At 44.2% G+C, this 26,442-nt stretch overlaps 1 protein-coding gene across 1 annotated transcript in view; it reads left to right on the top strand.

Moving 5' to 3' along the window:
• Positions 1-26,442, top strand: part of slc24a3 (solute carrier family 24 member 3) — a 340,988-nt gene that overhangs the window by 276,329 nt on the left and 38,217 nt on the right. The window contains exon 7 of the mRNA XM_073051404.1: positions 7,682-7,756. Within this exon, the coding sequence (XP_072907505.1) occupies positions 7,682-7,756 (75 nt within the window). The remainder of the gene's footprint in view (positions 1-7,681; positions 7,757-26,442) is intronic.

The raw sequence follows: 26,442 nt of genomic DNA, 5'->3' as shown, positions 1-26,442 counted from the left end.
TGCTGATGAATGACTGCATTGCTAGTTCCACTTCAAACCAAATCATCAAGTTCGCCAATGACATCACTAATGAGGAGGTAGAGCGGCTGGTAGAATAGAGCAAGCATAACAACTTGAGTCTGCACGCGGACAAGACCAAGAAGATGGTTGTGGACTTTAGGGAGGTGCAGGCTGACCACTGCAAGATTTGCAAGATTTAGGAGCACCAAGTTTGTGGGAATGAACATAACGGACGATCTCACCGGTCCCTCAACACCAATTCTTTGGTCAAGAAAGTACAGCAGTGTCTCCACTTCCTGAGTAGAATGATGCAAGTGAGGTTCCACACACCCATTTTAACCAGTTTTTACATCATTGAGAGTGTCTTGACCAGCTGCTTCACTGGGAATGGTATGGGAATACCAAGGCATCCGACCGCAGGTCCCTACAAAAGATTGCGAGGACTGCTGAGAGGATCATCAGGGTCTCTCTTCCACCCACCAGAAATATGTATCAGGAGCGCTCCATGCATAGGGACCTTGGCATTGTCAGTGAATCCTCCCATCTGTCCAACAACCTCTTAACCCCTACCATCGGGCAGGAGGCACTGTAACATTATATAACCATATAACAATTACAGCACGGAAACAGGCCATCTCGGCCCTTCTAGTCCATGCTGAACGCTTACACTCACCTAGTCCCACCGACCTGCACTCAGCCCATAACCCTCCATTCCCTTCCTGTCCATATACCTATCCAATTTTTTTTTAAATGACAATATCGAATCTGCCTCTACCACTTCTACTGGAAGCTCGTTCCACACAGCTACTACTATCTGAGTAAAGAACATCCCCCTCGTGTTATCCCTAAACTTTTGCCCCTGAACTCTCAACTCATGTCCTCTTGTTTGAATCTCCCCTACTCTCAATGGAAAAAGCCTATCCACCTCAATTCTATCTATTCCCCTCATAATTTTAAACACCTCTATCAAGACCCCCCTCAACCTTCTACACTCCAAAGAGTAAAGACCTAACTTGTTCAACCTTTCTCTGTAACTTAAGTGCTGAAACCCAGGTAACGTTCTAGTAAATCTCCTCTGTACTCTCTCTATTTTGTTGACATCTTTCCTATAATTCAGTGACCAGAACTGTACACAATACTCCAAATTCGGCCTCACCAGTGCCTTGTACAATTTTAGCATTACATCCCAACTCCTATACTCAATGCTCTGATTTCTAAAGGCCAACATACCAAAAGCTTTCTTCACCACCCTATCCACATGAGATTCCAGATTAGCACTGTTAGGATGGGAAACAGCTTCTTCCTCCAGGCTCTAATCAACTGAACTCCCCACCAGGTTTCATCACGTATAAAGCACCAGTAGCGTTATGCTGTTTATTTGTTAACTTGTGTCGTAATGCACATTATTATTTAATTTATTTGTGGTAATATTACTTCATGTGTTACATAGGTGAGTTATATGTACTGTGTTGTGCACCTTGGTCTAGAGGAACATTGTTTTATTTGGAGGTACACATGTGTTCAGTTGAGTGACAATAAACTTAAACTTGAAAAATGCTGGAAATACTCAGCAAGTTGAGCCACGTCTGTGGGAGGAGAGACAGTTAAACTTTTAGAATTAACCTTTGTCGGTGATGTTTGATTTCGACAGGCAGAGGATTGTGCGCTTGGATTTGATTGTGGAGGATACAGATTTGTCCAATTTCAGGAAGTTACCCGGCGGAGGCAGTGGAAACATTTCCTGGTCCATGGGGAGTCAGGTGTAGAACATTAACAGACTTGATCTGGATTTCCCTATAACTGCACATGGGATCCTTATTAATATATTACAGCGAGTTGAGCCATCACTGGGAAGGGAGCCCAATCATGGTTGGCATTGTATTTTAATTTTCAATCAGTCCACCCCACACTCTTCACCAGTCTTTCAATTCAGAAGCCGACTGAAACCCTTTGCTTGGTTTTCTTTTGCTTCAGTAAATGTAACATTGCTCCTCTCCTCATTAGATTGAGTCTTGGCAACTCAGGCACAATTAGTCAAAAGGGAACATTGCAATCCCTGGCTAATATCACTGAAACGAATTACTTTTGTAAGTGTTGGACCAGACTATGCAACGTTGCTGCGAATTTACCAGCTTCGCACCACAGAGGAGGAGCTTACTGCCCTTTACCTTTCCCATTCTGACATCCTATCAGATTTTTGCATTGTCCAATTATCAGGTTATTATCAGATCACTGTTTGGAATTTTGGAAGCATGGATTGAAATTGTGGTTCCACTTATGCAATGGATGGGAAAGGTTGAGAGGGATGTGGGCCAAATTCAGTCAAATGAGACTAACTCAGGAAGACACCGCAACATGGACGAATGTGCAAAAGAGCTGCCTTCTGTGCTGTGTAATTGTGACTCCATGAAAAAGAAACAGACTTCCATTTAAACTTTCAACTTCAAACATCCACTATTGCATGTAATATCTATTTGATTGTAAATAGTAGGAAAATATATTTAAAGTACAATTCTCGTATGACTTTATAACTCACTCTGTTTAGACTCCTGTGAGCTGCCATCTTCCCTAGAGAGGCGGCTACATTTCCAAAGCATCTGATTGGCTAGGAAGCACCATGTGACATCCTGGGAGGGGTAAGAAGGTGACAGAGACATCCCTTTAGAACAGAGCTGAGGGGGAATTTCTTTAGCCAGCGAGTAGCGAATCTGTGGAATCCATTGCCACAGATGGCAGTGGAGACCAAGTCATTGAGTATATTTAGAAACATAGAAAACCTACAGTACAATACAGGCCCTTCAGCCCACAAAGCTGTGCCGAACATGTCCACACCTCAGAAATTACCTCGGGCTACCCATAGCCCTCTATTTTACTAAGCTCCATGTACCTATCCAGGAGTCTCTTAAAAGACCCCATCGTATCTGCCTCCACCACCATCGCCAGCAGCTCATTCCACGCATTCACCACTCTCTGCGTAAAAAACCTACCCGTGACATCTCCTCTGTACCTACTTCCAAGCACCTTAAAACTGTGCCCCCTTGTGTTAGCCATTTCAGCCCTGGGAAAAAGCCTCTGGCTATCCCGCGATCAATGTCTCTCATCATCTTGTACACTTCTGTCAGATCACCTCTCATCCTCTGTCACTCCACGGAGAAATGGCTGAGTTCCCTCAACCTATTCTCATAAGGCATGCTCTCCAATCCAGACAACATCTTTGTAAGTCTCCTCTGCACCCTTTCTATGGTTTCCACGTCCTTCCTGTAGTGAGACGACCAGAACTGAACACAGTACTCCGTGGGGTCTGACCAGGGTCGTATATAGCTGTAGCATTACCTCTCGGCTATTAAACTCAATTCCATGATTGATGAAGGCCAATGCACCATGTGCCTTCTTAACCACAGATTCAACCTGCACAGCAGCTTTGAGTGTCCTATGGACTCAGACCCCAAGATACCTCTGATCCTCCACACTGCCAAGATTTAAAGCAGAGGCTGATAGATTCATCAAGGGTTATGGGGAGAAGGCAGGAGAATGGGGTTGAGAGGGATAATGAATCAGCCATGATGGAATGGCAGAACAGATTCAATGGGCCGAATGGCCTACTTCTGCTCCTATGTCTTATGGTCATAACAATTAGCACCAGCCATTTCAAGAGAGAATTTAGAGTACAAGATAAGTATGCCAGAAGCTTGGAGCACTTCCTCCAAATTAAGATGAAGATTTCATTGTCAATATTGCTTGAATTATGTTGAAGTATGGGATTAATAGATAGGGCAGATAAAGGGGCTTAAATGGAAATCAGCGGTGATCTTAGGGACGGAATAGGGACCGAATGATGTACTGTTGTTCTTGCACGACAATTTTAAAGCACTGGTTTTCGTGGAAAATAGATTAACTTGTCGAATGTAATCTCTAAGATGTCAGCAAAATCCCAAAACTCAGTCTAATAAAAACAGGATTTGATTTATTTGGTCACAATAAACCAGTAGCTCTGTTTCCAAAAATGGGCAGAATGCAATCTCCAGCCTGGTGGCATAGACTCCTGTGTAGTAGGAAAGGAATTTGACTTATTTAGTCACTATGTACCAAAGGCCTCCTTCGTTCCTGTTCCCTGAGCTTAGAGATTCACAGCTGCGACTCTGCAAAGAATAGCAGCACCCACTCTATTTAGTGGGTTCTGTTGGGGTTTCTTTGTTCCATGGCGGTCTGTAAGGAGATGAATCTCAAGGTGTACACACTTTGATAATAAATACACTTTGAACAGCAAAAAGAGATCCCTTACCATGGAAGATACAAGATGGTATCATCACCCATTCACCTCAACAACTACACTCTCATTTCAATCGCATGTCATTTTATCGAAACCCACTGCATCAAAATAGACCCTTCGGCCCTCCAAGTCCATGCTGACCATCAGGCATCCAGTCATTCCATTTTATTCTCGCCATGATCCCTCACTAAATTCCACCCCTCATCTGCATACCAGGGGCAACTTGCAGTGGCCAGTTCACCCAACAACCCGCAAGTGTTTGAGATGTGGCAGGAACCCCATGTACGTTTGTAGTCCCAAGGAGAATGTGCTTACAGCACCAGAAGTTGGGATTGAACCCAGGGTGCTGGAGCCCTGAGGCAGTACCAGCTGTGTGACTGTGCTGTCCCACAGAGTTTAATGGGGAAAGGCTGTCAGATTTACTGCAATCCTGGATTGTCACCAGATTCTATCGTGGCTGGGGGTCCTCTGGAAATCAGCAAAAGGGCATGGGTGGAATCTGTTGTAATAGTTCAAACTGGCTTGGGACCAGAATGGAATTAATCAAAAAGATTATATCCCTCCCAGTTCATCAGAAACAAACTTTGCACAGCACATTTCTAAATGGGCTGTGGAGTTTCTGGACACATTGTATACTTCATGCTGTTTGCAGCCTTGATATTAAGCATGTTAATATTTCACGCTGGACCATTCTGGAGCAGGTTTACCGGTGTCTCTGCGTGGGGGTTTACTTCCCATTTGCAAATTATTTTGCTTACACAAGAAAGATGCACAGGATGGAAACAGACCTTTCAACCCATCAGTCCTAGGACGACCATCTGCACTAAACAGATTTGTTTATGCCTCTTACATCTCCATCAAATTCCCCACCCCAGATTGTTACAGCTCACCTGCATGAGGGGCAGTTTACAGTGGCCGGTTAATCTGCCAACTCGCTAGATGTTGTGATGTGAGAGGAATCCAGAGAAAGAGCCTGCAAGCTCGCCACATACTCCCAGTGAGTTGACAGATATCACAATTTCCAGCATAACCCACAGCCTCACGGTCACTTAAACCATCATCTCTTTCCACAAAGTGATTTCAGAATCCACCACATTTCCAAACTGTGCACCATGATACATCAGTCTTCCTGCAAAGTCAAAGTTGAGTTTATTAAAACATGCAGAAGCACGCGTATGCACTAGTGTGATGAAAAGCTTACTTACATTACGTGGGCTGATTACGTAAAATAAACATCAGTTATAGAGTCGGTACTACAGCATGGAATAGGCCCTTTGGCCCATCTAGTCCATGATAGCCCAATTTTTTGCAAGAAAGAGCACATTAGAACAAAGAAAAAGTCCATTGCAGTGCAAAGTTATATTAAGTCAGAGCACCCGCAGTATATTTCCTTCCCATTGTAATTTATAACCAGGATGTTTTCCAGCGACGAACTTGGTGGTTAGAATCAACCCCTGCTAAAGAAAGGACTGGGACCCACTGCAATTTGCCTCATTGCCTCAATAGGGCTATAAGAGATGCAATTCCACTGGCTTTCCACTTGGCCTTGGATACCCTGGACGATAGTAATATACAGGTCAGGCTGTTATTTATTGACTATAGCTCAGCATACAATAAATCATACACCCCATCAGGTCGAATCAAAAAGCTCCAAAATCTGGGCCTCTGTTCCTCCATCTGCAATTGTACATTGGACTTCCTCATCAGGAGACCACAATCTGTGCAGATTGAAAATAACATCTCCTTCTCACTGACAATCAACACTGGTGCACCTCAAGGATGTGTGCTTAGCCCACTGCTCTGCTTTCTATACCCATGACTGTGGGGCTAGGCACAGCTCAAACACCATCTACAAATTCGTTGACAGTACAACCAGAGTTTCAGATGGTGAAGAGGAGGCGTGCAGGAGTGAGATAGACCAGCTGGTTGAGTAGTGTTGCAGCACTCAGTGTCCGACCAGGGAACTGATTGTAGACCTCAGGAAAACACTCCAGTTCTCATCGAGGGATCAGAAGTGAAAAGGGTGAGCAATGTCAAATTCCTGGGTGTCAACATCTCTGAGTCTCGATCCAGGGCCCAACATAGTAACGCAATCACAGAGAAGGCATGACAACTGCTATATTTCATTAGGAGTTTGAGGAAACTTAGCAAGCCATCAAAGCCTCTCGCAGATTTCTACAGATGTACAATGGAGAGCATTCTAACTGGTCACACCGCCATCTGGTATGGAGGGACCAGTGCACAGGATTGGAATAAGCTGCAGAAAGTTGTAAGTTCAGCCAGCTGCATCATGACACTCACCACCAAGGACACCTTCGAAAGGATGTGCCTCATGAAGAAACCTCTGTCCCCCAGCTCGTGTCCTCTTTGCCGCCATCATTGAGGAGGTACAGCAGCCTTAAGATACACTCAACATTTCGGGGCAGCTTTTTCCTGTCCACCGTCAAATTTCTGAATGGGCAATGAACCCATGAATATTTTTTCAGTATTTCCCCTATTTGCACTACTTTTTAAATAAATTTTATTTACATTTCTTATTGTAATTTATAGTTTTTGTTACTATGTATTGCAATGTACTGCTGCCACAAAACAGCAGATTTCATGACTTATGCCAGTGATATTAAACCTGATTCTGATTTTTGGCGAATGCATAGAATTTATTTTACTTTATAAGATTTTGGCAGTTTTGCTGCTGTCAATATGGCAAACTTTAGGGATGCAGCAGGTAGTGTTAACCAAAATATCCAAAATGACAAAGAAGCACTTGATCTAATTGCCGGTGACTAATATATCAGCAGAAAGAGCTGATAATACTCTGCAGGTCTGGCAGCAGCATCCACAGAGTGCCTAGAAGTTACCCTTCCAGGTTAATAACATCAGAAATGAGCTGATGAAGAATCGTTACCTTGAAACGTTAATTCTCCTTTCTCCAAGGATGCCAGCTGACCTCCTGTGTACTTCCAGCATTTTGTGTGTATGCTTCAGAATTTCACCATCTGCAGCATTTTGGATTTGAGTTAGCGGGTTTCTGTTGCCTTCAGGTCTTTATATTAAAGGATGATCGCGCATTCTGTGAAAGGAGCATTGTATCTTTAAGGTTAACTTGTGCATCAGAAGAGGCGTGTTCTTGACTCTGCTAGAATTAGTCTGTTCAAGTAGGACTTTTTCAGCAGGATAATAGGTATTGTGGAGAGAAGATGTTCTGGTCCAGTTTATGCTCAGTCCAAAAGAAGGGTCTCGAAATGAAATGTTGACACTCCCAATTCCCTACACAGACACTGTCCGACCTGCTGAGTTCCTCCTGTATTTTGTTTGTTAGTGCATATCCTTGTGCCACCCTTTCTTACAGAGATGACATTTGGCTCATTCATCTTTGAAGTAACGTGTTTTGTTCTCTTTGTGTCATTTTAGGTTGTTCCATTGACGTGGTGGTCATTGATCAGAGATTCCAGTTACTACACGTTGTCAGTGATGGCATTGATCTTGGTAAGGATGCCACTGGGCTTTGTTGCAGCAGCCAAATATCCAGATCCCAGAGAGGTGTTGCGAGGGAATTTCGGGATCTGATGGGGTTGATGCAGTGGAATAAAATTACTGAAAATGAGCAAATGGTGACACATGTCCTTTCGCTTTGCCTGCTTTCCAGTGGGAGTCTGTCCTTTGCAAGAGGAACAACACTTCTTACTCAGGAAACAATTTTTAAAAATGGAATGGTGCAGGATTTATTCTCTGATGACAAACTTTCTTTAATTCTGCAAGAATTCAGCAGAGTGACAGTCCGTTAAAAAAGAGACATTTGAAGACTACGATGGTTCAGTGTTGAACACAGAAAGGGTGGTCAGATATTTATCGAAGCTGTGTGAATGAGAGGATTACTCATGGCCTTCGGTGTATGTTGAACTCACTCCATAAGTCCAGGGAATACGTAACAGGGTCAGGCAACATCCTAAGAGAAGGAGGCAAGAGCTTTAAGCTGGGACCCAATGGCTTTGCATCCAAACAGAATGATTTCAGCTGAAGGGTAATGGGGAAAAAGGTGGGAGAATGGCATTGAAAACCAAAGATCAGCCACGATTGAATAGCAGAGCTGATTCAATGGGTTGAATGGTGTAATTCTGTTCCTGTACCTTGTGTTCTTATGGTCTGTCATTTGGGGAATATAAGCAAGTGCAGAGCCAAAAAGCTCATGGGAATAGAAGAAGGGACAAGGGAGGATCAAGAAGAAGGGTGTATAAGGAAGGGTAACTAAATGAATAGATGGATAATGGGAGACAGGTAAGATTGGAACAGGAGTAGGGCATATGTCTTCTTCAAGGATCAACTTCATTCACCATATCCACATTCACATGTGTTAGGAAATTGTTTGTTAATGTGACGTGCAACAAAAAATGACAACATTCAACAATTATACAGAATAAAGAATTATTTAAAAATAAAGACCATAAGATATAGGAACAAAAGTAGGCCATTTGGCCCATCAAGTCTGCTCTGCCATTCAATCATGGGCTGATCCTCTTCATCTAGTCATCCCCACTCCCCTGCTTTCTCCCCATACCCTTTGATGCCCTGGCTAATCAAGAACCTATCTATCTCTGCCTTAAGTACACCCAGTGACTTGGCCTCCACAGCCGCTCATGGCAACAAATTCCACAGATTTACCACCCTCTGACTAAAGTTAGAAGTACAGATATGGAATAAAATGTGCATATATACATGAACACCAGCATGTATTTACAAAGGCATTATAAAAAGCTGTTTAAAGTGTTTATAGTGCAGTGACTGAGGTAATAGATGGAGGGGGGGGTTGGGTGGTGTGCTAACTGGAATGTTTAATCAGATTAACTGCCTGGGGGAAGGAATTTTTAAATGGCATGAAGATTTTGTTTTAATAGCCCTATAGCGCTTTCCAGAAGGAACTTTTGGAAAAGTCAGTTTGATGGGTGGGTAATGTCCGCAATGATATTTTCTGCCCGCTCCTTTGTCCGGGACACATATAAGTCCTGGTTAAACTGTTTAACATCTCATCACGGGTTCTCTGGTAATGTAAAAGTCTATCAGTCTCAGCTTTTGAATGTAAGATACTTGGACTAGTATAAAGGTAGGAAAGGTTTAGAGGGATTCTGACCAAACATGGGCAAATGGAAATAGATTTGACAGAAATCTTGGTCAACATGGATAAATCGGATTGAAGGGCCCATTTCTGTGTTGTATGATTCTACAGCTTTATAATTTGAAGACAAATTCATTGCTGTCTGTGTGGAGAATTCCAAGTTTTCACCATCCACTGGGAAAAGAAATTCCTTCTGATCACCCTTCATTCTGAGTCTTGCCCCATTGTTATATATATCATAAGACAAAGGAGCAGAAGTCGGCCATTCGGCCCATCGAGTCTGCTCTGCCGTTTTACCATTCTCCCATTTAGTCCCATTCCACCGCCTTCTCACCATGACCTTGTTATGTTGTTCCCGATTCCCCCATCAGGAAAATCACTCTGCCCGTATCTGTGCTGTCAAATCCCTCAAGAGTCTTTAAGATCACTGTTTTTCTTTTCAAACTCGGAGCATGGAAACAAAAGGTGGACAACGAGGAGGTAGAAATGGCAGCAAAATAACCTTCCCAGCATCTGCTGTCTGGGTAAGTGGGAGCAGTGTACCACACTGCAAACCCATTGCGCATCCTGTTATTTACAAAGGGTGAGTTTATCACCGAGGACACTGATCATTTTAGCGGATGAAATCTACACTGCCAATTCTTATTTCTGCTGAATTCCCTCATATTGTTCAGTTTCCAGAGGTGTAACCCCTTTCTGTTTCCTATGATCTTACAATCCCTCTAATAAAGTATCTGTTCTTTGTACTGAAACACTAGTCCATTTTATCACCCAGGAATCTCATTTCAAATTCTATTTAGTGTGAAATTGACATTAAATACCCATTAATTGCTGTAGAAACTTGCAGAATGGCTTTATAAATTGCTTTATAGTGCCAGATACCATCTAATTCAGGACTCAGTATTGAATTGAGCAGCACTGACTTGACTGTGTGGAATGACTGCTAATGCATCTCGGTAGCCGAGCCAGTGAATGTACAACAACCCAGAAGACAGGAGACAGCTCACACTGAAATTTGCAGCAAGAAGGTGGAGGAACTCAAAAGGTCAGGCAGCATCTGTGGAGGGAAATGGACAGTTGAAGTTTCGGGTTGAGCCCACTCCAGGTGTGGGGGTATGACCCAAGATGTAGGCTGTCCGTTACCCTCCGCTACTGCAGCCTGACCCACTGAGTATATACAACTCCTGTGGTGCTGTAGGTCCATTTGTCATGAATAGGCTCAACACTCGGATACTATTTCTGACTCTCTTTGATCAGCCGTGTCTCTGTTCAATTCTCAAAGCTACAGCAGTTCAAGCCTCATTTGTGGAAGAGCCAGCGAGTTGTACCTCGACCTGTTACCATCTGCGGGTCTCAGCTGAATATTTCAGAGCTCCTGTGCTTGATGTGCCTTTTAATTCTGAGCAAATTCTCGTACTGGGACAGTTGGATTATACTTGAAGACCTGTCCTGAGGATAAGAATCAAAGTCTTGTTTATTGGCGTGTCCACACAAGTGCAGTGAAAACTCACTCCCAGCAGCAGTACAAGCATACAGCATCAGGTATACAACATTCACAAAGATTTCACAAAAAAATCATACAAGGAAGAGCATAATTAGGACAAAAATGCGCACTGTCGGGCAAAGTGGTGTGCAGGTTAGTTCAAGAGCTGAATGGATGAAGGGAAGTACTCGTTCTTGAACCTGTGGTATGGAAATTCAGTCTATAGTAGCCGTGAGAAGATAGAGTCGCCTGGTTGGTGGGAATCTTTGATGATGGAGCCAGCCATCTGAAGGAAGAGAGAGCCTCCTGAGGCTGCAGAAAAAATGGGGTACAGGAGGTAGTGGACTGATCACAGTGCAGGTGTTCAACGATATGTGTGTGGAACAATGAATGGAAACAGATTATTTGAAGTAACACAAAACACTGGAAGATCTCAGTGGGGCAGGAAGCATCTGCGGGGAAGAAAGGAATTGTCTCTGTTTCAGGCCAGTCCTCTGGCAGGGTTTCAGTTTGAAACGTCGACTATTCCTTTCTCCCCACGGATACAGCTTGACCGCTGAACTCCTCCAGTAGACGGTTTGTTGCTTCAGATTCCAGCATCTGCAGTCTCTTGTGTTTTGTCGAGTTTATCGTCATGTAGAGGTACAGGTACAATGAAAAACTTGCCTACAGAAGACAGCGTGTGCATGTAGATTCAGACAATACACAGAATATAAATTATACGTAATCTGCAATACTGTGCAAGAGTCATAAGCACATGCAAAAATAAATCTGTAAAGTGAAGATGCTTTCAAAACAATGAAATGAAAGGTTTCTAAATATCAAAAAGATTACTATAAAGAGTAGTAAACAGTAAAAAAAAAACTAAATCAAATCAATATTTGGCTTAACCACCCTCTGCCTTTAAAACTGCATCAGTTCTGTTAGGTAATCTGTCATGCAGTTTTATTTTTTTAAAATCAGGTGGTAGGTTGTTCCAAGCATCTTGGAGAACTTGCCACAGTTCTTCTTCAGACCCTGGCTGTCTCACTTTCTTCTGTATCTCCAGGTAATCCCAGGGCATTAAAAGATATGGTGAGAAGGCAGGTGTATGGGGTTGAGTGGGATCTGGGATCAGCCATGATGGAATGGCGGAGAGCACTCGATGGGCTGAATGGCCTAATTCTGCTCTTATGTCTTATGGACTGCCTCGATCAGGGCTCCGTGGAGGCCGTTACCATCTAAAATCATATTAAAAATCTGGGGCACCTAAGACTTCTGCACAGTACTGTATGACTTCAGCGTGCACATAAAATTTCAAGCTTCTTCCTAATCTCCATTTTGGGAATAGCCATTCAAATGGGATAGGATTCCAATCCATTGTTGGGACCTAGAGGTAGATGCCCAAGACAATCAGTCTTCACATGGATCTCAGTGGTAGAGCAGGTTGGCCACACACTGTCATCTACCTCTCATCCCTTTCTGAACCTCGTTGTAGACATCAGCCACAGCTCCCACTAACCCAAATGCATTTTTGCCGAGCCCAAAACTAGATGGTTATTAGGGCTGGGCTATGTATCGTTCAAACAGTGTGAATAACAACCTCCTTTCCCTCCCGAGACGCAGCTGTATAATAAGTCTTGCTGGAAGTCTGGCTCAAAATTCCATTGGGATATCCAGAGACCATATTCTGGCCCGTGTATTTTGATTTAATCAGGGGTCACAACGCTAGTCGCTTAACCAGCTGTGCAACCCAGAACAAATGCAGCTCACGTCTCTGTCCTGTAAAATGTACCTAATGGATTGAAGCAGGTTTTCGTTGAAGGAGGGAGATGTAAACAGTTACTGAGCTATTGATGGGGAATAGTGAGGGGTGGGGAACGTCCAGAAGGCTGGGTTTAGAGCAATGGCACTTTCAGGATCAGAGTAATGGGATGGGGGTGGTGGAGATACCAAATACTGATTGGGATGTGGTTCATATTTGATTTATACCAAATGCTGGGACTTTGGATTTTACAAGGAACTTGAGATGTGACACAATAACAACACAAGATATAGGAGCGGAATTAAGCCATTTGGGCCATTAAGTCTGCTCTGCCATTCAGTCATGGCTGAATTCTCGCACCTTCTCCACATTACCTTTGGCCTCGTCAAGCAGCTCTTGTCTTCCTCTCACTGGTGTGGCCTGATCCTGCTGAGCATTCCTGGTACTGTGCAGTGTGTTCTACATATACTGAAGACCATGAGCACTCTCACAGCTTTGGTAAATTTCTGACCACCATTTGCCAAATGTGCTTATCCAGCACAGAATGATAGTGATGGTTTAAGGAGACTCGGAGCATTAATCATTGGTGTAATCTCACCAATCGCCCTGGCATAGAGTCATAGAAAAGTACAGCACAGAAACAGGCCTTTTGGTCTATCTAGTACATGCCGAAGAAGATTGCTCTGTGGCAAGCAAGTCTTAAGCCTCTGGTGTAAGAAGTTGGGAATTTCCACAAACTATTTCTGACTGTTATGTAGCTGTTCCTTTCTGGGCCTGGTGGCATATTGGGCAGCAACCTTGCCGTTTCTTTAGCATTTTGTCTGTTTTTTACGTGGCTGAGCTACTAGCTCGACACTCAACCCAGCACGGATGGGAAGTGTGCAAGGAGCCGGCAGGGTTTGAACCCGGGACCACTTGCCTCATAATCTGGTTCAGATGCCACTACACCACCGGCCAGCTTTTCTGAGAGTTGGAAACCGCACAACAGTGACTGACTGTATGATTTGTAAACATCTGCTTTATTGAAGCATCATGTAAGTGCACCAACAGTGTAGTGATTCTGTGTTTGCTGGAGGTGTTGAATATTACAGTATTATTAACAAGCTGCTGAAAATTATAGCACATTTTCCAGCACAAAAGAAAGTAGTCCGTCCATTTCAGGTGTTTTCACGCACCACGTTAACCTTCTCCCACCTTGTTTCATTTCACCCTTTGATGTGTCGTCTTTTCCTCCCCAATGTATGTCACTAGCTTCACTTTAAACGTGCTGGCAGGTTCCAAATTCCTGTCGGCCTCTTAGATACAGAAACTTCTTGCAGTTTTCTTATACGGTTCACGAGTACCTATCCCAAGATATCACCCGCAGTTCTGAGCTTGCTCTTGTGAATGCTTTTTCTCCACTTCTGCAGTGCTAAAGCTCTTGGCAATTTTAAAGGTTCCTCTCAACATTTTCCTTTCTCTATAAACAGCTGTTCAGTCCCGCACCCCCCACCAGTTACAGCCCTCTTGGTCGTCTTGTTATTTTCATTATATTTTGCACTTTTGTAATGTGGAGAGCGGGAATATGCCGGAACATCTGAGAGGCCTTTCAGCCCGCAGTTTTGTGCCAAGCGAAGTGTCTGTAAAATTAACATCTGCCTTTGAATTCCAGAAGTGAACTCTAGCTCTTTCTTGATACTAATTATTGCCTTGTTAACCTGTGTTACCCCTTTTTCGGATTTCTGAATCCACTCTCTGAGATTCTTTATGCTCTGTTGGCTTTGTTACTCAATAAAAAGCAGGTGGACCCTGTTCCCCACGGATTCTCCACTAAACTTGTTGCAGAGCTGGTTGGGCCACACTTGGAGTATTTATTATTTTAATTTTGATTGAGAGATAGAGTGCAGAACAGGCCCTTCCAGCCCAACAAGCTGCACCACCCAGTGGCCCTCGATTTAACAGGACGATTGACAGTGACCAATTAAGCTACCAGCCAGTACGTCTTTGGAAACGGGAGCACCTGCAGGAAGCCTACGCACTCACGGGAAGGACATACTAACTTCTCACAAACTGCGTTGGGATTCTGAACTCCACGGCCTGAGCTGTAACAACGTTGCGCCAACCCCAATGCTACCGCACAGCTCTGGTCGTCACACTGTCGGGAAGAGGTGGTTAGGCTAGACAGGATGCAGAAAAGATTTACAGGAATGTTGTCCGGATGCAAAGAGGAATTGGGTAGGTTGGGGCTGCCCTCTCAGAGTGCAGGAGGCATGAGGAGTGAGCCTATAAAGCAGGGGTTCCCAACCAGGGGTCCGTGGCATAAGAGGTTGGGAACCCCTGCTACAGAGGTTTATGAAATGACTAGAGGCAGAGATAGGGTAGATGGTCAGTCTTTCTTCCCAGAGTAGGGGATTCTAAAACTAGAGGTTTAAGGGGGGATTCGAGGGGCAGGTTTTCACACAGGGTGTGTGGAATGAGCTGCTAAAGGAAGTGATTTAAAAAACATTTGGACATGTACCTGCATAGGAAAGGTTTAGAGATATACGGACCAACGCAGGCAAATGCAAATAGCATATTAAGCCATCTTGGTCGGCATGGTTGAGAAGGGCCGAAGGGCCTATTTCAGTGCTGTGCAACTCAATTATCTGCCACCTCACGTCTTTACCTATTGAAATCTGTTTGCTCATTCTGCAGTCTTGTTCCTGCCTTAATTTTGCTTCCTCAATGTTAGCATTATACTTTGACCCAAAAGCTTTGGCTTTAAATCATGGATGTGAAGGCTGAATAACAATTGTCCAACATTGATCCCTTCCCATATGTGTCCATCTGGGCACACAGCTCTGATACACAAGAGATTCTGCAGATGATGGAAATCTTGAGCAAGACTCTCTCTGCTCGAAATGCCAACAGTTTATTTCCCTCCATGAATGCTGCCAGATTTGCTGAATTTCTCCAGCACTTTGTTTTGCAATGCAGACCATTCTCTGCACTGACAGCAAAACGACTTTCTTATCAAAGGGTCCAACCATGTGAGAATACAAATCAGAAGCAGCCACTGGGCCAGCAACAGATGGATTCTTAACAAACCAGAGGCGAAGGATTATTATGTGCAGCGTTGATCTTGGGGTCCAAGTCCACAGCTCCCTAAATCTGGCCACAGAAGTCGATATGGTGGTAAAGAAGGCATGTAGTATGTTTGCCTTTTGTTAATTGACGCACTGAGTATTACATTGAATTCTGGTTATTTCATAAGAGGAAATGTGTGAAAGCTTTGGAGAGGGCACAGGAGGGGTTTACTGGGTTTATTGCCTGATTTAGAGGGCACATCCGTAGGGAGACGTTGGATAAAGAGTTTGGAGTGGCTGAGGTGAGATCTGATAGAAGATTACAAGGTTGTGAAAGTTATAAATAGAGTAGGAGACCTGTACTTTTTTCCCAGTGTCAGAATGTCCAGTGCAAGAGAGCATGCATTTAAGTTGAGAGGGGATGGGCAGGACAAGTTCTCCTTTGCACAGAGCATGATGGATGCCACTGCCAGGGGAGGCAGGTATAGCACGTGAGTATGCAGAAAATGAAGGAGTATGGAGCATGTGCAGGCAGAAGGGATTAGGTGTCATGAGCTTAATTAGTTGGGCACAACACCATGGGCTGAAGGGCTGTACTGTTGTACAGAGAAGGGCCATCTGTGCTGAGTTCTGACAGGGCAGTAGGAATTAGCAGGGGCTGGCCACTCAACTCTAAACACCTGCTCTGCCAATCGATGAGATTCTGGCTCCAAATGTAACTGTAAACCAACTCCACTCTCAAACCAGGCCAACCCAACCCTTCTTCCCCTTTGCCTCCATTGCCCTTTGAGGAAGAGGGTTCCGAAGGTTTCAGACTTCACTGAGAGAAGCAGATTTTTGTCTTTCTTCGTGAGGCAACCTGCCCTCTCCACCATAAACATTCTCCAAGCTGTTTGCAGCCCTTCACTGACCTCCTTTAACAACGGAGAAAGTAGTCTCACCAGTGCCCTTTGGAACTGAGGCACAACCTTATGCAATAAACTATAATATTCGGCTAGCTATCCTGATTACATGCTGTCCTTGCCTCCTGGCCTTTTGCAGATCATCTTTCCATATCTCTGTACCACTTCCAGCCTGACATCCCTGTGGGAACTCTTGTGTTCCTCCAGTTTTGCCTGTTACACAACCGCCGACATCCGTTGTTTGAATCGGAGGAGTCCTTACGTTCTGGTATCCACCCCAGAAACCTTCCTGTGACTCTCCTGTAGGAAGCCAATGAGCTCCAGGCCTCCCATCCTTGCTTTTCCTTTGGCCTGGTGCCAGATTTTGTCTGGCCACACTCCCTCAGTTACTGCAAACAAACTCAGGCTGAGAGGTTATTCCTATGACATTGTGCGTTTATATTAACATTCTGACCCTAGTAAAGCATCTGGAATACCTCATGGGAGCGTTATCCAGCAAGTACCGACACCGAATCCATTCCAGTGGGCCACAAGCTGTCCCGCCACACCAGTGAACCAGGTTTGAACCTGACCTCCGGTGCTGTCAAGGTCAAAGTAAAGTTATTATCAAATATGTGTATGTCACCATATACAGGTGTCCCCCGCTTTACAAATGTTCACTTTACGCCACTTCGCTTTTACAAAAGACCTACATTAGTAACCTGTTTTCACATTACAAAGAGGATTTTTGCTTCTACAAAAATTTTTCCCGTATAAATTAATGGTTCTTTGCTTTACGCCATTTCGGTTCAAGAAAGGTTTCATAGGAATGCTCTACCTCTGTAAGGGGGGGGGGGGGGGGGAGAGAACACCTGTAGTACTCTGAGATTCACTTGCCACAGGCATTTACAGGAAAATAAAGGAATTCGATGGAATTTATGCAAAACTACTTAAAAGCTGAGAAGCAACCAATGTGCAAAAGAAGACAAACTGTGCAAACACAAGAAAGTGAGTAATACTGAGAGCAGAGTTCTGGAGACCAAGTGAGTCTGCAGGTTGAAGAATCAGTTCAGGGTTGAGGTGAGTGAAGTTATCCACGCTGGCTCAGGAGACTGATGGTTGTAGGGTAACAGCTGTTCTGGAACCTGTTGATGTGGCACCTAAGGCTCCTGTACCCTCTGCCCGATGGGAGAAGCAAGAAGAGAATGGCCTGGGTGACGGGGGTCCTCGATGGTAGTTGCTGCTTTTCTTGTGGCAGTGCTTCACGTCAATGTGCTCAGTGGTGGGGAGGGCTTTGCCTGAGGTGGACTGGGCCTGTATCCACCTCTTTCCATTCCTGGGCATTGGAGTTTCCATACCAGGCTGTGTGGGGTTTGCACGCTTTCCCTGTGATTGCATGGATTTTCTCCGAGTACCTCCCACATTCCAGGGACGTCTTGAGTTAGGAGGTTTGTTGGCTGCAGTAAATAAGCCCTAGCATAAGGGTGGTTTGAGAATCGGGGGTGGGGGGGGTAGTTTAATAAGCATGTGAGGGATTCCCTCTGCCATTCTCAGGAAAGATGAATTTGAATGGTAATCAGGAGAAATACAGAAGCTGGAAATCAGAGGTGAAAAGAGAAAACACTGGGCATGCTCAGGAGCTCTGGCATCATCCGTGGGGCAAAACGGAACCTCAGACCGGGAATGTTAACTCCTTTTCTCCGTGCATGGTTCCTGCCTGACTCGCTGAGTAGTCCCAGCGTGAGAGTGGAATGGAATTGCTCTGAGCAGCGTGGACTGAGTTGGCAGAAAGGTCTCACTCTACATTTTGAGGAAATTGCAGTAAAATACTGGGACAGCAGCCCAGAATCTGGACAGACTGTTTAGCCCTGAGGAGCATTTTAAAGAAGGAGAGGGAAGCGGTAAGGCAGGAGTTTACCAGAAGGAATTTCAGAGTTCGGGCTTGGGCTGAAGGCGCAGAGGTCAACAGCAGAAAAGTGATTATTTGGGATTCAAGAGAGAGGCCACAAGTGATAACTTGGGAGGTTACTTGGCAGGCAAAGGCCTTAGAGATGGTGAGGGGTCAAGCCGTTGAGAAATTTGAAAGCAGGGGTAAGGATCTTTAAATCAAATACTTTGAAAACCAGGAGCCAGGGTAGCTCACTGGTGGGGCTGCAGATGAGTGAGCAGTGTCGAAGGAGATTTGTGCTGAGATGTTTTTATAACCAGGGAAACATTGGTATGGCAGGGGTGAAGGCTGCAGTTGTGCTCTTCCAAGGAGCAAGTTAAACAAGAGCTTGCAACTTCATTCCCTGCTGTAAAATGCCTCCTGCATGTTGCATTTCATGGTAGTGCAGTGGTCAGCTTTATAGTAGAGTTGACCCTGGTTCAGTTCCCGCCGCTGTCTGTAAGGAGTTTGTACATTCTCTCTGTGACCGCGTGGTTTCCTTTGGGTGCTCCTGGTTTCCTCCCGCAGTCCAAAGACGTACTAGTCGGTAGGTTAATTGGTCATTGTAAATTGTATCGTGATTAGGCTAGGGTTAAATCGGGAGATTGCTGGGCAGAGTGACTGGAAGGGCCCATTCTGCACTGTATCGCAATAAATTAAAAATAAATACGGTACATGGTAACATATCCAAAGCTGCAGGAACGGAAAAATTGCAATGCACAAACTGCAGCTGCACCTGACCTGCCTAGTCTTTTACTGCCATCTAGTGGTTGTTTGTGATGTTTGCAAAATGTAGCAAGATAATTATTGGAAGGAAATTGGAAGCACCTTAACTTATGCACACGGAATGCTGGAGGAGCGCCTCAAGTCAGACAGCACCTACGGAGGAACTAAACAGTGGATGTTTTGGGCCACGTCATTTCTCCCTTCATCAGGACTCAGCCTGAAACGTTGACAGTTTATTCTGACTTGATGTACTTCTCTGGCATTTTGTGTATTATGCTCAAGATTTCATCATCTCCATATATCCCTTGTGTCTCTCTCACTTGGGAAGGTGAATTGCACTTCAGACAGTTGGGGAGAGATTTGTCAGGTTTCGATCCAGAATGAGGTTCTGTTTTTCCCCACGGATGATGCCAGAGCTCCTGAGGATGCCCAGTGTTTTCTCTTTTCACCTCGGGTCTCCAGCGTTTGCATTTCTTCAGATTTCCGTTCAAACTCATCTTTCCCGAGAATGTTAGAGGGAATCCCTCCCATGCTTAATAACACTCTTCTGATTCTCAAGCCACCCACTTCCAACAGGGGCCCAGACTAAAATCCTGGACAACTTTGACATTTGCCTTCAGTTCAGTGGGCTGGTGACAACCAGGGAAAGTACTTCGTGTTTTCCACTTTAAATCAAATCAGTCTGGAGTCGTTTCAGCTCATTAACAGGATGGCTAGGATAGATTGACATTAGTGGTGTTTACAAGCCAGAGGATTGTGGGGCTGCTGGTGAAAGGTTAGTATTCTGGGGTACGCAGTGGGGACTCACTCATTGGGAGTTGCAGCGGATGGTGGTGGGACATAGACCAAAATAGGGAATGCTGTGAAATCTCTGTTTGTGGGGGCAAAACAACAGTCTGCCTAAGAGAGGTCGCCAAGAGTAATGGTGTTACCCAACGTGGAAATGGGCTGTTTTGGTTTGATCACGAGTTGGTGTTTGCTGGATTGACTTTAATTGACAGCAGAGACTCCCTAGTTTAATTGGTTAGGTTTACAAACATTTCCCCAGTAACCTGCGTGAACTCAGAATAGCCAGGGTGCTATACAGCTTCGGGTCAGCCCTTCTGAAGTGTGCCTACTACTGAATTACAGTGAATGCAACCAGATCTCACTCACTGCGATGTTATGTCCCGACAATCTGTTTCACTGATGTTTCAGGGACAAATATTGGACTGGAAGTCTAGGAAACTCCTGTGCTCTTATAGGATAGTTTACAACTAAGCGAGGGAACATGATCGTAACTGTTTATTTTCTCAAGTGAGTGTCCAACTGTTCTACTTTCCTGCCCAGGGTAATACACTGACACAGGCTTCGTGCTGGTGTACAGCTGACCTCTGCTTTGTGTGAAGCAAGTAGAGTCGAGCAGGGGAGTAAGCACACAGCCTTGTGGAGCACCTGTGCTGATGGTGGTTATGGTGGAGATGTTGCCAATCTGAAATGGCAAGTGAGGAAATTGAGTGTCCATTTGCCCAAGGAGGTATTGAGATCGAGGTCTTGGAGCTTAGTGATTAGTTCTGTTTCTTTTTACAATATTTAAAAAAACAAGATTTACAGAGTGCAACACATAGGTACATCTCAACATAACTTGTGTACATTCATATATTGTGATAAAATTGATCAAAATGTTATAGCATAACACATAAAGGTATACCACTCTGTAATCAAAAATTTAAAGATAGGTCATACATCATAAAAAAAATGTTTTTATATAAAAAAAAGTCAACCCCCTACCAACTACCAAAGAAAAAAGCTGATGGATGATAATGGATAAATTAGAAAAGAAAACATATTTGCTTAAGAAGAGAAGATAAAAATATACATAAAAGTCTGTGCACTGTTAAACTTTATAAATTGGAAAAGTAATTTAGGAAAGGTCCCCAGATATCATAAAAAGATTGTTTCGAATTTAAGACTGAGCAGTGGATCTTTTCTAAATTTAAATAAGACATAATATCACGTAGCCATTGAAGATGTGTAGGAGGGGTAGACTCCTTCCATTTAAGCAAGATTGCTCTCCTTGCTAAAAGAGAGGTAAAAACTAAAACCTGTAGGTTAGAAGTATTTAAAGTTATATCTTCATCTGTAATAATAAGTGATTAGTTCTGATGGGATGATAGTGCTGAATGCTGAGCTGAAGTCAATGAAGAGCATCCTTATGTATGCATCTTCATTGTCCAGAGCTGAGTGAAAAGCCATAGAAATGGCATCTGCTGTTGACCTGGAATTGTCACAGTGAACTGAAACAACCAATGCCTATTGGTCAGCTACAACCAATCACAGGCTGACCTTCACTAATTGATTGTTGTTCCAATCAACATCTTGCGTGTTCTTTGGGTAAACTGTTTAAATAGTTGTGCTTTGGGTTGTACAGTTTAGTTTTGAGCTTTGTAGTTGTGTAGTTTTATTGAATAAAGGAGTATTCTGTGTTCCAGTTTTGTCCTATCTCCTGGCTTCAGGCCTCATCATTAGTTCTAGACGAGGGAAGACGACAAATTGGTGACCAAGTACTGTATTACACCGACATGGCAATCTTCGGTAGAAGGCTTGTCTGCCATCCTACAACAGCAACGAGCTCAATTTGAGGTGGACCAGCTGAAGTTAATCAAAACGTTGACTGGCAAATTATCAGTGAGTCCAACGATGGTGTCAAACACTGAACAAAACTCACATGAGTCAGTTGTTGCGTCCCTTACAGATTTCCCGTTCAGTGCCGCTTTGGGAGTTGCGTTTGAATCATGGTTTAAATGCTGCAAAGTTATATTCTGGTTTGAGTTCGCCAGTAAAGATGACTCGTGGAAGACATGCACTTTGATCCAAAAATTGAGTACTGCTGAATATGAGTGTTACTTCAACTTCATCCTGCCGAAGATCCCCCATGAGCTATTGTTTGACAAAACTGCCTGACAGCAAACAAGCATTTCTGGAGATCAGTCATCTCTCTTCAGTGTTCACTGCTAAAACCTAAAACTCATTTAGACACTTCATCACATATACTGGTGTCGCCAAATGTGAATGTGAAAGCTTCAAGCTGGCTAACATGACTTGAATCAGAGTTGAAATGTCTGATTTTTGTTTGCAAACTTCTTGCACCTGGTGATGCAAATGGCTCCTGGCCAGACTGGAGCAAGGCACTGATATGACTCAAGGACGTCAGCACGTTTAATCAGCCTGAAACACGACTCCAGCCTGGTCAAACACAAACATGTCAATGCAGTTTCCAATGGCCCAGGCATCATCACTCAGCTGGTCTCCCAGCGGCCAAACACAGCTTGTTGAAACTGTAGTGCATTGCATTTTGCAAGGAGCTTCCAATACAAGGAACACATTTGCAAGTGAAACACGAGGACAAGAAGTTTCAAAAGCCGTCTAAATCTACAAGGAGTTTAACAGTCATGTTCAAGGTTGACTTCACCCTTGGGGAAGATACATCAGCGTATTTGTTAACCATCAGTTGGTCGAGCTACAAGTTGATACAGTGTCAGACATCACCATTAACTCCAAACACACGTGATGGGCACTTGGGTCCCCACCAGTCAAATCAAGTCATCACTCCAACTGCAGTGCGTTGGGTGGAACTCTCCAGCTGATTGGTGAGGCTGAACCGTAACCAAGTCAATGGTGTGTGCAATCTTAAGAGACTGGCCAAATCTGATTGTCCTTGGCCTTGACTAGATAGACAAGCTTGATCTCGGGAGCAATCCTCTGGATGAGATCTTGCGAAGACACTGGCCATTCAAGCGATGCCATACCACCACAGTACGAGACCAAGCAACAACTGCAACAGTGCTGTGCAGCAGTGTTTCAGGAAGGTTTAGGCTAACACACCAAACTGCAAGCAGAACTCAACCTCCATCTGGATGCAAAGCCAGTCTTCTGTCCCAAAAGACCAGTCCCGTACACAGCCTTGCCAACTGTGGAGCAAGTGCTAGATCGCCCGCAGCAAGCAAGTGTGATCACAGTTACCATCTCCTCATGTTGGGCAGCTCCAGTAATCATTATCAAGAAGGCCAACAGTACAGTGAAGTGATATACAGACTTCCCAACTGGGCTGAGTGTGGCTCTGAAGACACAACACTACCCATCACTGATACCGGCAGATCTCTTTGCAAAATTGAATGGTAGTCACTACTTTGGAATTTACTGAAACCTACCTTCTGGTAGAAGTGGCGGAAAATTCACAGGAGCTTCCTACCATTACAACACATTGGGGCTTGCCTTTTGGGGTAAAGGCAGTTCCTTCAATTTTCCAGAAGCTTATGGGCACCGTACTGAGTAGTATTGATGGTGTTGCCACTTACCTTGATGAAACATTGTGATGGGCATGGATCAGACAGAACTATACCAAAGCCTAGACTATGTTTTGAACAAGCTACAAGACTTTGGATTACAATTTTAGGCTGAAAGAATGCAGCCTCTTGACGTCTTCAATCAAGTATCTGGGATTCATCATCGAATAGCACAGTCGTTACACAGGTCCCAAAAATATTATTGCTATCTTAAAGATGCCTCCACCATCAGATGTCAGCACTTTGAAATCATTTTTGGGCACGATCGGTCATTATTCAGCATTTTTCACGGCAGTGCACCAGCTGAGGAAGCCACTCAATGCCCTGCTCAATGAGGGTGCAACGTGGAAGTTGTCCAAACAATACCAAGAGGCTTTTGATCAGGTAAAAAATATGGTGTCATCTGACCTCTTGATGCATTTCAACCCAGAGTTGGTCATTGTTGCCGTGACAGATGTGTCCAACTACGGAGTGATGCTGTGGTATCCCAGATCATCCCGAATTGTTCAGAAAAGGCAGTCGTGCATGCATTCAGATCACTGGCCACAGCAGAAAGGAACTATGGACAAATCAAGAATGATTTGATGTGCAGAAATTCCACAAGGTGCTTTATTATGGCAGGAGCTTAACTCTGCTTACTGATCACAAGCCCCTGTTGTCCCTCTTCGGGTCTAAGGCATCCTAGTGCATACAACTAACCGCCTACAAAGATGGGCAGCATCATTATTAGCTTGTAATTTTGAAATCAACCCAGGAACTTGATCAGGCAGATGGCCTGTCCAGATTTATGAATCAGCAGGTTACTGAAAACAAAGAAGTAATCATGGCTGCAATTTCAGTGCATTTCAAAGTCCATTGGATGCTGCTGAAGGTCTTCCGGTCACAATTGACAAGATCAGAGCCGAAATGGCTGCAGATCCTCTTCTTCAGCATACCTCCAGGCACCTCATTGGTGGATGGCCAGTCGTACCCTTCTACCAACATCATACATCACTCCACCATCACTGTTTACTCCTGCCTTATGTTTGGGGACAGAGTAGTGATTCCACAGACAGAAATACCGGGGTCACCCGGCATCAACCAAATGAAAGCCCTGGCAAGAAGCTTTGTGTACTGGCCAGGCATAGGCAAAGATAATGTGACTGTATGCAAGCAGTGAACTCAGTTCTCTATGGCGGCAAAGAATCCAACTATGGCCTCGGGCTACCAGACCATGGAGTCAAGTACATAATGACTTTGCTGGCCCACTCGATGGGTGTACCTACCTTGTCTTGGCTGACACTTATTCCAAATGGCCAGAATTATCGATGAAGTCAACAATAACAGAAGCCACCATCCAACAGCAGCTGCAGATCTTCAGCCGCTTTGGGTTGCCAGAAATGTTTGTTTCTGACAACGGCACTCAGTTCAGTTCATTGCAGTTTGCTGTATTCTGCCAGAACAGCAGAATTATCCGCATCTCTCCTCTCACTGCTCTACTCCCTCTATAGCCGTGTCTGTTAGGCTAGGAATGGCTCAAATATTACCTATAAATTGATGATACAACCATTGTGGTAGAATCCCAGATGGAGATGAGAGGGTGTGCAGGAGCAAGATGTACCAGCTGGTTGAGTGATGTCGCAGCAACAACCCTACATTCAACATTAATAAGACCAAAGAATTGATTGTGGACTTCGGAAAGGGTAAGACGAGGGAACATGAACCATAGAGGGATCAAAAGTGGAGAGAGTGAGCAGCTTCAAGTTCCTGGGTGTCAAGATCTCAGAGGATCTAACGCGGTCCCAGCATATCGATGCAGTTATAAAAAGGCAAGACAGCAGCTATATTTCATTAGGAGTTCGAAGAGATTTGGTTTTGTCACCTAAAACACTCAAAACCTTCTATAGTTGTGGCATGGAGAGCATTCTGACAGGCCGTGTCACCCACAGGAGTGGGTGCTAGTGCACAGGACCGAAAAAAGCTACAGAAAGTTGTAAAATTAGTCAGCTCCACCTTGGGGACTAGCCTCTGTAGTATCCAAGACATCTTCAAGGAGCTGTGCCTCAGACGTCCATTATTAAGGACCCCCATCACCCAGTACATGCCTTGTTCTCATTGCTACCATCCAGAAGGAGGTACAGAAGCCTGAAGGCACACACTCAGTGATTCAGGAACAGTTTCTTCTCCTCTGCCATCAGATTCCTAAATAGACATTGAACCTATGAACACTACCTCCCATTTTTATATTATTTCTGTTTTTATGCTATTTTTAATTTAACTATTTAATATACATAAACATACTTGCTGTAATTGATTTACATATTTTTTCTTTTAATGTTATGATGTATTGCATTGAACTGCTGATGCTAAGTTAGCAAGTTCCACCACATATGACAGTGATAATAAACCTGATTCAGATTCTGATCTGCTCACTTCCCTATCACCCACAGTCCGATGGCCAACCAGAGAGATTGTAGATACCTTCAAACAGTCGCTACTGAAATCAAAAAGGGAAGGAGTATTGACCAACACATTTCTGCTGACATATCGAACTTAACCACACCTCGGCCTTGAGGGGAAGTCACTTGCTCAGTGCTTTTGAGGAGAAACCAGTGCAGTGTTGGGTGCAGAGCTGCCATGGTGTCCGACATCCCAGACGGCAGATGGTCAGTTGCACAGAGGCGGCCACACAGATTGTGATCAACAGGTGAAGTTCACCCTTGTAGAATTCACAAATCACTAGCCGAAAATATGACATACCAAATGAAGTTTGCTTTCTCAGGATTTATGTGTTGGCAAGGATTCAACTGCACTAATCTTCGTTTTATCTCATTTCTTGAAACAACCACAAGTAATGTGGCTTTGACGGAAAGTCGCAATAAGGCCCATTTTCTTGGAATGCGACTTGATCAATAACCCCTCCCCACTCCAGTCATTCTCTATTCTCCCCCTC

The sequence above is a fragment of the Hemitrygon akajei genome, chromosome 7 (assembly GCF_048418815.1).
Source record: "Hemitrygon akajei chromosome 7, sHemAka1.3, whole genome shotgun sequence".
Lineage (NCBI taxonomy): Eukaryota > Metazoa > Chordata > Chondrichthyes > Myliobatiformes > Dasyatidae > Hemitrygon > Hemitrygon akajei.
The sequence above is the reverse complement of the archived record's forward strand: the minus strand, read 5'-3'. Positions and strand labels throughout refer to the sequence as shown.